General features: G+C 41.4%; 1 protein-coding gene across 3 annotated transcripts in view; it reads right to left on the reverse strand.

Moving 5' to 3' along the window:
- Window positions 1–13,804, reverse strand: part of DIS3L2 (DIS3 like 3'-5' exoribonuclease 2) — a 351,293-nt gene that overhangs the window by 274,724 nt on the left and 62,765 nt on the right. For all 3 annotated transcript variants that reach the window (XM_047083241.1, XM_047083242.1, XM_047083240.1), the window contains exons 4-5: window positions 10,911–10,964; window positions 4,053–4,154 (exon numbers count right to left, since the gene is read on the reverse strand). In XM_047083241.1, the coding sequence (XP_046939197.1) occupies window positions 4,053–4,154; window positions 10,911–10,964 (156 nt within the window). The remainder of the gene's footprint in view (window positions 1–4,052; window positions 4,155–10,910; window positions 10,965–13,804) is intronic.

Here is a 13,804-nt window from a genome sequence, read left to right on the forward strand (position 1 = left end):
TATGAAAAAGATACTTTAATAAATTTTGAAATTTCCAATTTCTCATTGTTAATATATGTAAGTACAATTGATTTTTTATATCAACCTTCTGGCCTTCAACCTAATCTCACTTATTAGTTCTAGCAGCTTTTTGTAGATTCCTTAGGATTTTATATATAGAAAATCATATAGTCTGAGATTAAATACAGTTTTACTTCTTCCTTTCCAATCCGAATGCTTTTCTCCCCTATTGCTTTACTGTACTGGCTAGAATCTCCAGTACAGTGTTGAATAAAAGGGATGAGAAGGGACATTCTTACCTCATTCCCAATATTGGAGGAAAAGCATTTAGCCTTTCTTCTTACTAAGAATGGTGTTAGTTATAAGTATCTCCTAGATGTTCTTTGCCAAATTGAGGAAGTACTCTTATTTCTAGTTTGCTGTGATTTTTTATTATGAATTGTTGTGGACTTCTGTCAATTGTATTTTCTGCATCTATTGAAATGATAGCATTCAAATGAAATACGGTAAGTTTGGTCTGTTAACTAGGTGAATTACATGAAATTGCTTTTCAAATATTAAACTTTGCACTCCTGAGATAAACCCCATTTGCTCATGCTATATTACCCTTTTAGTATAATATGTTGTTGGATTCTATTGGCTAATATTTTGTTGAGGATTTTTTCAACCATGTTTGTGAGGAGTACTGGTCTATAGCTTTCTTCTCTTACAATGTCTTTTCCTGGTTTTGATATTCAGGCAATGCTGCCTTCTTAGAAGTTGGGAAAGGTTTCCTCCTCTTGCATCTTCTGGAAGTGTTTGTGTAGAATCGGGATTATTTCCTCCATAACTTAGTAGAATTTATGAGTAATGAACCATCTATGCCTCCATATTTTCTCAACATCTCTATTAACATGTCTGAAAAGAAATTAAAACTTAACATGGCCAAGCAGAACTAATAATTTTTGTACCCAAACATGCTCATCCCTACTATTCCTCATTTCAAATTAATGACATCATGTTCACCCATTTTGCTTAAACCAGAACCTTAATCCTTCATTCCCTGCTTTCATTAACCCTACTCCTCAAATCTATCTTCAAGTCCCATTAGCTCTACTTTCAAAATGTATCTCTACCTCTCTGCACCTTCACTATCACGGCCCGGCATATACCTCCTAACTGGCCACGCCAATGCACAATTGCCCCCACTACATTCCATTCTCCAAATAGCAGCCAGAGTGATTTTTGGCTATATAAGACCATGTCACTCCCTGGCTTAAAACTCCCATATGGCCCTTAATCTCTTCTGCCTTTAGATATTAACTGTAAAATAGAAAAACAGCAAGCTGTGTCTATGTAGTCTGAATATACTGATGGTGGGAGCACTATAAGAATTTCAGTAAATTCTTATCTGCTTAACTAGCTCCAGTGACCTAGGAATTACAAAATCACAAACTTAGGCCTCTTGGGAAAAAACACAACTTGGCTGTGTTGAGTCTTAAAGGAGGTATAGGTTTTTGTCTAGAAGCAAAGGCACGAAGGCAGAAGTAAGAATCCCCAAGTCCTAAGCTGTCCTTCTAGAACATGACAACAACAAACACTTTCACCTCCAACCTACCCTCATCTTCCTAGGCTTCCTATCCAAAGCAAGAGTGGTTCATATAATACCAGGAAAGGCTGTGCCTGCTGGTCTTAAATACAAAGGAGGTGCAAAACAGGGAAAATGATGCAACTAACTTATTTATTCATATGTTTGGGTTTTTTTAGCCATCCCCTGCTGCAGCCAAGGTAGGAAGGATGCTAGGCAACTTGGCCTTGCTCTTTTTTAATCAACCTCGTCCACCTCTGTAGAGCTCAACAGGTGCTCTACTATATGCTCTCCATTCCTATTCTTCAACCAGTCAACATCTTACACATGTTCCGGTCAGCGCCAGACTCACCCAATTTGCTAACTACTCTTCTATTTCTTTCTATTCTACCCATTCTCACTCCTTGAGTTAAAGGAAACCACCACCTTTTTGTGTTCCTTCTTCGGATCATCTTCACTCTAATTCTGCCTCTTTACTCCCTCAAATGACCTCCAGGAATACTTCCTTTAGTTTGATCAGGCCCTAATGCACTCCTCTTGCCTTCTTAGATATGGTCAACACTGTGCTAGATGACGCTTTCCAGAAAAGAGAAAGTGGCCTAAATCAATCTATGTTCCTAGGACTTGGAACCAACTCTTAGCTGTGCTTTTGGAGAATCAAGGGAGGAGACTACAGCCACAATTGGCAGCAACTGGGGTTGGGCTGGGGGTATCAGGACTAGGATAACTAACCCTCATAAAATACTCTTCACTTAACTTCACAGCATTAACTATAATTATCCTTAAATTTGTGTATTATTAGTATCTGTCTCTTCCTGCACTCCCCATCAGACTAAAAGCTCCATAAGGGTTAACAACTATGTCTATCATGGGGCGCCTGGGTGGCTCAGTCAGTTAAGCGAATGACTTCGGCACACATCATGATCTCATGGCTCGTGAGTTCCAGCCCTGTGTCTGGCTCTGTGCTAAGAGCTTGGAGCCTGGAACCTGTTTCAGATTCTGTATCTCCCTCTCTCTCTCTACCCCTCCCCCACTCATGCTCTGTGTCTCTCTCAAAACTGAATAAAAACGTTGAAAAATGATTTAAAAAAAGAAAGAACTATGTCTATCGTGATCATTATTAACATCCCTACACCCTACAAATCCCTGGCATATAGGTCTAACTCAGTTACTCCAGCCCTGTCGGATAAAACACAAATTGAATTTATATCTCAACAAAGCTCTGAGATAAGGTAGTACTTCCCCCATTTCTGGAAAAGCTAATAATAAAAACCAACATTTCTTGAGCTGCTACCATGGGTTAGGCACCATTCTAAGATTCTTACATGTATATTCTCATTTAATCCTCATCACAAACGTATGAAGTAGGTACTATGATTATTCCCATTTTACAGATGAAGGATTTGAGGCACAGAGAGGTTATATAATTCACCCAAAGTTATACATATGAGCTGCAGAAAGGGATTCAAACCCAAGCCTAAAAAGCCCACTCTATTATTTCCTATAGTACCGCTCAATGAAGACAACACCACATTCCTCAATACCGATGAACTGAGCCAAATAAAAGATGCTATGAATAAATGCTACAAAGAAAAATCCAGACTTAGACACACAAGTTGCCAGTTCTACATGACAATTCAAAGAAACTGCTACTATAAATGATTCCAGTGCCTGACTCTCATTTAAAATAATGGTCAAGGGGCACCTGGGTGGCTAGTCAGTTAAGCATATGACTTCAGCTCAGGTCACGATCTCACAGTTCATGGGTTTGAGCCCCACGTCAGGCTCTTTGCTGACAGCTCAGTGCCTAGAACCTGCTTTGGATTCTGTGTCTCCCTCTCTCTCTGCCCCTCCCTGACTCACACTGTCTCTGTCTCTCAAAAATAAACATTAAAAAAAATTTTTAATAAAAAATATTAGTCAAAAACCACATCTTTCTTTTCAGTTGACAGACATATATGGAGAATGAAACCCAGAATATTCTCATGTTGAAAACATTTCCTCTGCCACCAGATCTCTGTTTTATAAAAAGAGGCTGTTTTCGTCTGCCAAAGGAAGCCCAATCACCAAACTGGACCCTACAGAACTAGGTATGTGTTGCCTGAGTTTTCCCATAGAGGCAGCAAGAATGTATGAAGACTGCCACCCTCCCCATGACTTTGTCTTTCCAGTTCTCCCAGCATTTAATGTGGGAAAATAATACATATCAAGTTTGAATGTGCCCTGCAAGCTTTTATTCTGTCCTAAAAATTACCAGAAACCAATGCAAGGCATGTGAAGGGAAGACAGGTCACAAGGGAGGGAGCAAGGAGAACAACTCAAATCATTAGCTGTCTGCCCATCAGATGCTTCTAAGTTCCCAGCATTCCATGGCCTGCTTCTTAGAAGAGTCCATGACTGCTTCAGTTTATGATGTCTCCCCAATGCACCATGGAATGAAAAGGCCCTGAGGACTCTATTATTAGAAAAGGAAATTTTAACTTACCTTCCACTGCTCTTCTGGAAGCAGCTTCACGACCACCAGATCCCCATTCAAGGCTCTATTACGAGCAACAACACCATCAATAAAAATGTCTCGATCACCATCCTAGGTTGGAGAGAGAAAACAGTCACCTTACCAAGGCCTGGAACCAAAACTTACTTCCTTGGTTTAAAAGTTGTGAACTCTACAAACTGTCCACTGACCTAACAAGAATACTAGTACACAGCCACAAACAGACCTAGTGGGAAATCAGTCTTTGGAACTAGCAGAAATGGGGATGAACATATAAGAGCAGGTTAACAGAATGTTAAAAAACATTTTTTTAAATATAAGGGAAGATCTCCTATAGGCAGACCAAAAACAAACAAAAATATATAACGCAAAAAACTGAGGCTGCATGCTTTCCTAATTGGAATGAGAAAGGAGTAAGTGATCCTTTCTTGTTTGACATAAAGCATGATGATACATTTTCTACACTAACTGAATTTTTTTTAAGTATCAAAGAAGGGTAAAAAGTAGCCAATTTGCAAGCAAACAGAAGAACAATAAAATATACTCCCCCAAGAAAACCAACTGGGGGCAGGAGCAGCAACCAGCTCTAGGAATTGGGTTCTCCAAGGAAGGAACTAGCAAAATCGTACTCCTCCCCCCCCCAGGCAAGTGGCACAGAAAGCAAAGTATGGTTGTTTTGATGGAGACCTAAGTAGAAGACAAAGAAGGAAAGGAAAGGGACAGGAGATTCATGAAGCATTCTCACACTCCTCCACCTGTCTGACTGAGGAGCAGGGTGAACTTGGACCCCCCTCCCTCACCCCCTGTGAACACAAAGCACGGGACACCTACATCCTTGACCACATGCTTACAAATAACCCACTTAAAGCAGTAAAGCCCTAGTGAACTCCCCAGGTATCAACTACTAAACTTACACAGAGGCCAGAGTCTTCCTAGTAAGCCAAATTACTTTGCAAAAAACACTCAGATGGAAAAGAGAGCTAAGGAAAACCACCCCTTCAGCAGTAAGGGTCCATGAAAAAAAATGAAGTATTTTTAAAACGTTTCATCAACAAACAGGCAAACATGTACTCGAATCCTTTTATCCTTCTGAAGGTTTATATGGAGTGCTTCTTTTCAGAAAATAAAAGAGAAATAAAATATTTATTTTTCTTAAAGGAAATAATAGCAAACAGGCATAGAAACCACCACTCAAAATTTGCTAATAGAGGCACTTGATTCGATAAGATTTAACACTCAACGAGCTAAAGGCGATTACTATAACATTTCAGTTAAAACTGAAATGAGCATCCCCAATTCACCGAACCTGTCCCACCACCACCAAAAATGGGACTCTAGGCAGTCAGCATTTTTTATAGTTTCCAATTACAAGCCATTAGAGACCTTTTAGAACAGTTTTTCTGTTCAATTTCCAATGTAACCATGGGCTCACAGCTGTGGCCTACACAGGTTGCCAAACCTGACCCACCCGAGTCCCTGAGGTACCGCTACTGTGTTAGCCACATAGACAGTTACTGCTGTTAACCTCATGTTGAGCTTCTCACAGATACAAGGAAGAAACAACCAATAAACGGCGAGTGAACAACTGAAGTGTGGCACATCACCACCAACTGCTGCCTTCTGCAATTTACATAGCGACAGGACCTCTCCAACTTCCCTGGGATGAAAAGAGAGCTGTCTGGAGGTCATCCCAACCCATTATCACGTGTCAAAACATATGGAACGAAATGTCTCTTTCATAAGCAGGTACACCACCCTTAGCGCAAAGATTTAAGATGATAAGAGACTGGTATTGTCATATTTCCATCCCAAGAAACCAAGAAAAGCAGACAGTATACAAAAAAAAAAAAAAACACAAAACCTCAAACAATATACAAATCTACAGGTATTGCATCACTACTCACCTCTTACAAAACCCTGTACCTGTTGCAGAACCTCTTATTTTAAAGACAGTAAACTTGGAAACAGCTCAATATTAAAAGTTTGATTCTGGGGCTCCTGGGTGGCACAGTCGGTTGAGCGACTGACTTCGCCTCAGGCCATGATCTCACAGTTTGTGAGTTTGAGCCCCGCGTCGGGCTCTGTGCTGACAGTTCAGAGCCTGGAGCCTGCTTCACATTCTGTGTCTCCCTCTCTCTCTGCCCCTCCCTCACTCATGCTCTGTCTCAGAAATAAATAAACATTAAAAAAAAAATTAAAAAAAAAAGTTTGATTCACCCCCACTTGACTACTTAAAAAAATTGTTTTAATGTTTGTTTATTTTTGGGGAGGGGAGAGAGGGAGAGAGAGGGAGACATAGAATCCGAAGCAGGCTCCAGGCTCTGAGCTGTCAGCACAGAGCTGAGGAGGGTGCTTAACCGACTGGGCCATCCAGGCACGCCCTTGACTACTTTTAAAGGCCAAAGAGTTCAGTTCTTTATTTGAATTCCAAAGAGTAGCTCTACCCACCCACACCCAGAAAGAGTAGGGAAAAAAAACTGACTAATGAACAACCCTAGAGGAAATATAAAGGGATCTGGGGGTAATCTAAGTAAATACTTAGCAGGGGCGCGTGGGTAGTTAGGTCGGGTAAGCATCCGACTTTGGCTCAAGTCATGATCTTGCGGTTTTCGAGTTCAAGCCCCGTACTGGGCTCTGCGCTATCGGCATTGAGCCTGCTTCAGGTTCCCTGTACCCCCCTCTGTCTGCCCCTCCCCCGGTTGCATGGACGCACATGTGTGTTCTCTCTCTCTTTCTCTCTAAAATAAACGTTAAAAAAATATACTTAGGAGGCTTTGGAGGGGGGAGGACAACCAAGAGCATTCCCTATTGATGCAATAGCTCCCTTTGGGCCAAATAAATTCCACAGATGTTCAAAGGGTGCCTCCCATGACAAGATGCACAAAAAATTATAAAACTTCTTACACCAACATATTCAGAATGGAGCTTATGTTATTTGTAAAAAGCCAAGTTTCTATATCTAGTCTATTTCTCCTCTTTATCCTATTCCAAATAGGACAAAGAGGTATCTCAATAATACCAATTTATCTTGGTTTGCTTGAAAGTCACATGGTTTTATTCTAACTCTGTATCTTACTTTTACTGAGAACTCCAGGAGGCTGGCAGGTACATATATAAGTGACTTGTCCCATGTATTTTGGCTTTGTCAAAAGAAAATGAAAATCAACTTTCTATCAGTAGAAATTATAATGAACCTAAGTCAACAGCCCCCAAAATGAAGTACTTTATTACAACCAAGTGATGATGGGGCGCCTGGGCGGCTCACTTGGTTAGGTGACCAACTTCGGCTCAGGTCATGATCTCACAGTTCGTGAGTTCGAGCCCCACGTTGGGCTCTGTGCTGATAGCTCAGAGCCTGGAGCCTGCTTCAGATTCTGTGTCTCCCCCTCTCTCTACCCCTCCCCTGTTCATGCTCTGTGTCTCTCTGTCTCTCAATAATAATAAATACACGTTAAAAATAATTTAAAAAAAAAAACAAGTGATGATGAATTACTGTTCTTAGCCTATTGACTTAAGTAGACATTTTAACACAGCAAATGGCATTGTGTAAGTTCACAACTTAGTTTTTAAAGTTAGTAAGAACCTAAATAATCAAACCTAGTGTATTTTTGTTATCTCCAAAAACTTAAGAAATTTAAATTAGAATTTGGAATTTTTAAGTTGTAAGAAACATTAGACAATCTAATCCACCCCTCGTTTTACAAATAAGAAAACTCGTCAATTTCCTGTCATCAGGGTCGGGGCTACATCTTCTTTACTATCAATCCCTGTCTTTACTCTCCATGCTAAAGCAGGGGACAGTAACATTCAGTAACATTCAGTCCCTGGTTCTGACATCCTACTCCTAGTCCACCTGCGAGCATTTTTCCAGTTCATACTCGACATGGACATGAGCTACATATGCTCATAAATCCAGACCAGTGGTGGCTGTGGGGTTTATCTACGTGCAATTTATTGCCTCCACTATCTCCCTCCTCAATACTTTCTATAATGCCTCTAAAAACTTAAGCTGACCAAAAAACCCCACAAAACTAGAATGCAGGACTGTTCCCGTATCTACAACCAAAACTTACAACTAGGCTTTGATAGAGCTTTTGCAGTCAGTTCTTAGTTACTTAAAGGTGAATCATTCAGCACTTTTTTACCCTCCGAGACAATATTACTACTCCATTAGTGCCAAATAAGAGAATAAAAGAGGCATAAAAATAAGCCAATCCTAATATCACAACTGTCTAAAAGATTCTTAATAGGACATGCCAAAAATACAATTTCAAGTAGGAGAACAACTTGGGCTTTTGAAACATCAATAACTTTTGCTTCTTAACTTCCTTTAACAAGCCAAATTAAACTGGCAACACATCATTTGCAAATTTAGGTCATATGAATTTAAATTATAGGAACCTAACTAGGCCCCACATTTTAGAGGACATTTACTCTGGCCCTTCTCCAGTCACACTCCTCTCCATAAGTAGGGAATTCTAAGGGCCAAACAGATGAGCATCCCTGGGGTAATCAGCTCCAAGTTCACTTCCAGGGCATACACAGGCATCTTCCCCAGGTCTGTCTGCCCAAAGGCAGACCACAGTCACTGGTGGCACCCATTGGACTTGACAGGTGGCTAAAGGACAGGTATTTCCAAGGCATGTGGAAAGAACTTGGACATGTGGGATATCATAAGATGCTCATATAAGTGCATGCAAGCACCCTCACCGATGGGGGAGGTGGGCGGGCAGCAAAGAGGGAAGACAGGATTGGGAAGGGAAGAAGGGTAGGCCAGAGGTGGACCCTCTCCATGCACCCACACTTCAGCATGGAGCTCCAAGGAGTATGAGAATTCTACATTTGAACCCAGATACACAGAGGTATTTTTGGCAAGAAATATGTTTTATTTGTTATGAATGTGTTAACAGTTTGCTAGTTTGATTTATACTCTTAAATATTTATTATTATAAAGTATGCATGCCTCCATTTGTATTCTTGTCCTGGGCCCCACACCTCTTAGGAACCAGCCTAACATGGATCCAACTCAGGGAAATTCAATACTGTATATTCAGAGAAGAAAGAAAATAAGCAATAAAATTTTCAAAAGGTTCTGTGGAGCTCCCCTTAAACACTCCAATCGATGACAGCAAACTTCAGTGAACACAGGAGACAGGAGATTTATAATCTGCTCAGCTCCCAGGTGTCTCTCAGGATGAACTCCTTACTGCACAGGGTATGCTTAAAACTCCATGTTTTTCATACACCGGGGCCCCTATTATAATCAAGCTCCTTCAACTGGTATGCCAACGAATAAATGGTAATTCTTTCTAATGTAGAGAAAATGCTAGTTATGCTGGATTTACTGAGAGATTATCTGTCTCCAACAAGGCATATTCCTAAGAGTATTCATGGGTAATTTTTATGATTACTGAATGTGATTTTCATCTTATGAGCAAACTTGAGAATCTTAACACCATGTAAGCAGTGTTTCCACTGAATGATAAAACTACTCCTGCAGGTAAGTTATGCCACAAAGCTGACCCTCAGTTATACAATCAAAGTACGAGGGTCAGCATATCTGGCACATCCCATCACAGGAACAGAATAGGATTCAGAGAGAACAATGTAACATGCCAGTGATACTTTTTATCTAACCCAAGCCATAAGACTGAACTTGAGAAACAAATGTGAATCCTTGGCTTCTGTAGGACAAGAAAAAAAGAACTAAACTGAGCTTGGGAATAGGTCTTAAAAGTTATTGTGACACAACTAACACCTGTGAAGCACATGACTGAGCTTGTATTCTCACTAAACTTGTCATTTAACATCATGAAATATGTTAACCAAAATATATATATATATATATATGTATTCCATTCCCTCATCAATAAGCTCAAATTTATTCCTATGCTCTCTTCCACCGTTAAAACACCTATAAATGGGGGCACCTGGGTGGCTCAGTCGGTTGAGCGTCCAAACTCTCGATTCTGGCTCAGGTCATGATCTCATGGTTTGTGGGATTGAGCCCCCCATCAGGCTCCGTGCCGACAGCACAGACCCTGCTTGGGTTTCTCCTCTCTCTCCTGCTGCCCCACTCCCCAGCTCATACTTGCGTGCGCACACACATGCTCGCTCTCTCTCTCTCTCTCTCTCTCTCTCCCTCTCAAAATAAATAAACTTAAAAAAATCTATAATTCTATGGCTATCTTATTTATGGCAGCCTGGAAAAGTCATGTCAGGAATTTGAGAATGTTGCTCTCCTAGCTTTGCAAAATCAAGCCTTATCCAGAGACCTCCTGCTAACTATATGTCAGAGTGAACTTCCCTTAACAGGAGAGAGCCTGTTAAAATGAATCAGGAGGGTATAAAGACCCAATGGTGAAGAGCCTTATACCAAGTCCTATCACCTGCATAGAAGTGAAGTGAGAAACTCTGACCAAAAAGAAAAAAAGCATTACACGTTATTTTTGGACATATTTGCAAATTAGCTCACGCAGTAGATCGAAAGTAGATAGCGTGTTTAGGAAAGATTAACTTACATCAGCAGAAAAACCCATAAATCCTTTTAAGCTATAAACCAAGGGCATTCAACTGCAAAAACTAGTGGGCGTCTGTGTGGGTTCAGCTGCTCTCTGCAGCCCTAGTAACAAGTACTGTCCCCTTTACTCGCAGTGTGGGTTTAAGACGGGCAGAAGGGGTTGTTAGCCAAAGACAAATTTTGCTTATTTAAATTTGAAACAAATCCTTGCCCATCCTCGATTTTGTTTTACTACTCCGCTTTTTAGTTAGAATATATGATTTCAGTTTCAGAGCACATCTAAAAAATTAACTGTGACATTAAGTTTATTATAAAGTTATTGAACTTACCGGGGAAGGAATGAAGGCTTCATGAAACTTCTTTGGATTAATTCTCAATACACCCTTTAAAATAAAAAATAAAATCTGTGAAAATCTAGTTATACACTTAGAATTTTTCCATATGTATGTTATTCTCCAATAAAACGTTTTTAAATTAATTAAACAGCTCGATCTAGGAAACGACTCAGGCATATGCGAACCACTCGTAAACTGCGTGAAACATGATTTATATCGATGTCTGGAACACAAGGTTCCATCGAAGACTGAAAGCTCACACTGGCACCTTGCTGTGAACGGGCAGAGGTGAGGAGCGGCAGAGCAGCAACTACTGGGATTTTACGTGCCCCTGGATGCCGGTCTTCACATTTAAACCTTTACTTTGAGAACAAGGTTATGTGGGGATTACGCCTCGCTATATAATGGCCTTTTTTATTCACGGAGACCTTGCCATGCTTGCTCACGTCTGTGACAATTTTCAAAGTGATACAGGTTGACTTCCAACCTGGATACTCAACCTTGAGAGACCAGATGCATATTTTTTTACTGTGGCACTTCTGCAGAGCCAAATGAGTCAATAATTCAAAATGGTCCAGAACCAGCTCTTAATGTAAATGGGAATCCTGACTCCAACAGCCAGGCCACCCAGTCTGCCTTCAACTTCATGTTATTCCAGCACCAAATCAGGGTCTGCTTCTATTTACGCACAGGGGTGCAGGTGGGGGCCGCCTTCAATAGCAGTTCAGTATTTTAGGCTCTTGCAGGAAGCTGTAACCCTCCCAAGGTTCCAGCTGCATTTGAAGGCCACTGGAACACACGGATAGAGGCGGTTATTTTCCTAAGAGCCAGACTCAAAAGGTGTCTTGAGAAAGTGTTTTAAATAACATTTCCCCCCTAAAATGTTGAAAGACTCGAAGATATGTTAATTAACAAAATAGGTGAGAGCATAAAATAAAGTAGAAAAAAGCCCTTCCCTCCACCGGTGCACCATGTTTAAATGTTTAAATTACAAACTCCCATGTCACAGTTTATACTATTGTTGTTAACATCCTAAGCGGACTTAATTCAAGATTCATTGAATACTGGCTACGTTCAAGATCCTGAGACACACATTGTGGAGAGAGAGTGGTGATCAAGCTCAGTCCCTGTTTCTAAAGTAAAATATGAGGAACGCTGTAAGTAGGGACACAGCTTACTCTCGGCTGGGGGCACTAGGAAAGGCTCCAGAGACAGTGTCTGATCCGCTCGTTGACAGAGGAGAAAAATTCACAGATAAATCAGAAGGGAAGTACAGGCAGAGAACGCCACATAAGCAAGAATGCTTAAGAGGGCAACTACTCTTTTTTTTTTAATTTTTTTTTTAACGTTTCTTTATTTTTGAGACAGAGAGAGACAGAGCATGAACAGGGGAAGGGCAGAGAGAGAGGGAGACACAGAATCTGAAACAGGCTCCAGGCTCTGAGCTGTCAGCACAGAGCCCGACGCGGGGCTCGAACTCACGGACCGTGAGATCATGACCTGAGCCGAAGTCGGACGCTTAACCGACCAAGCCACCCAGGCGCCCCGAGGGCAACTACTCTTGCCCCACGATGTTGTAACTCTGCTCAGGGTAGGGGGGTGGGGGGGTGGGGTGGGAGACAAGGCCAGCAGAGCTCTCTGAGGCCAGTTCCTTTTCATGAATGTCACTGAAATTTCACTTCTAGAATAGCTGTCTCTTGTTGGAGGAGGGAGATAAAAGGCTTATTACATTTATCCTCAATTTTTATCCACTCCCTCAACACAATTTCCTGAAGACTAGCATGACGGGCACTATGCTAAGTGATGGGGACACGATGGAGAGTAATAAAAGTCTCTGCCTCATAAAGTGTAGTGTCTAGTGAGGGGAAGACACTCCAAATAAAGTCAATTCACTGAAGTTAAAGTTTTTAAAAACTCATTTTCTGATTCCAAGCATTGCTTTCTGATCTAAGGTTTGTTTTGGGTTTTTTTCCCCCCTCACTTGATGTTCTTCTAGCAAAAGAATACATCTGTCTTTGTCTTATTCATCTGCAAAAGTCTAGGACTTCCATTTCTTAATTTTTTTAACGTTTATTTATTTTTGACAGAGAGAGACAGACAGAGCACGAGTGGGGGAGGGGCGCAGAGAGAGAGAGAGAGAGAGAGAGAGAGAGAGAGAGAGAGAATCCGAAGCAGGCTCCAGGCTCCGAGCTGTTGGCACAGAGCCCAACGTGGGGCTCGAACTCATGGACTGTGAGATCATGACCTGAGCCGAAGTTGGACACTTAATTGACTGAGCCACCCAGGCACCCCTAGAAATTTTTTTTTAATATTTATTTATTTTTGAGAGAGAAACAGACAGAGCGTGAGTGGGGGAGGGGCAGAGAGAGAGGGAGACACAGAATCCAAAACAGGCTCCAGGCTCTGAGCTGTCAGCACGGAGCCCCACGCAGGGCTCGAACTCACGAACTGCGAGATCATGACCTGAGCCAAAGTCGGACGCTCAACCCACTGAGCCACCCAGGCGCCCCTAGGACTTCCATTTTCATATTTTTATGACCATCACCTAATCTACCCAAACCCTCATCACTCATCTTCCTCCTTAACCCTCTCCTAGGCCTGAACTTGATCAGTGAGGCCCCTACAATGCTCCATCTTTCTCTGAATGCTCCTGTGCTTCCTGACTTAACTGAAACCCAGCTGTCCCTGACAGGATCACTCCCCTTGATGTGCTCTCAGAGGGAGTCTATTTTATCTCTCCTGTCCCATGTATCTCAGGGACCAGAAGAAGAATGTTTGCCCCCTGCTTCCCCGTTGAGCTTTTAAAATTATTTTTTTCCTCCATTCTTAATCAAAACCAAGATCCTTTGAAGATCATATCATTAGCTCCTGCTATACCTCCTCAGTGC

Source organism: Lynx rufus, unplaced genomic scaffold, assembly GCF_022079265.1.
Source record: "Lynx rufus isolate CCGP_SWC_20201006 ecotype Redwood Valley unplaced genomic scaffold, mLynRuf1.p SCAF_2, whole genome shotgun sequence".
NCBI classification, from domain to species: domain Eukaryota; kingdom Metazoa; phylum Chordata; class Mammalia; order Carnivora; family Felidae; genus Lynx; species Lynx rufus.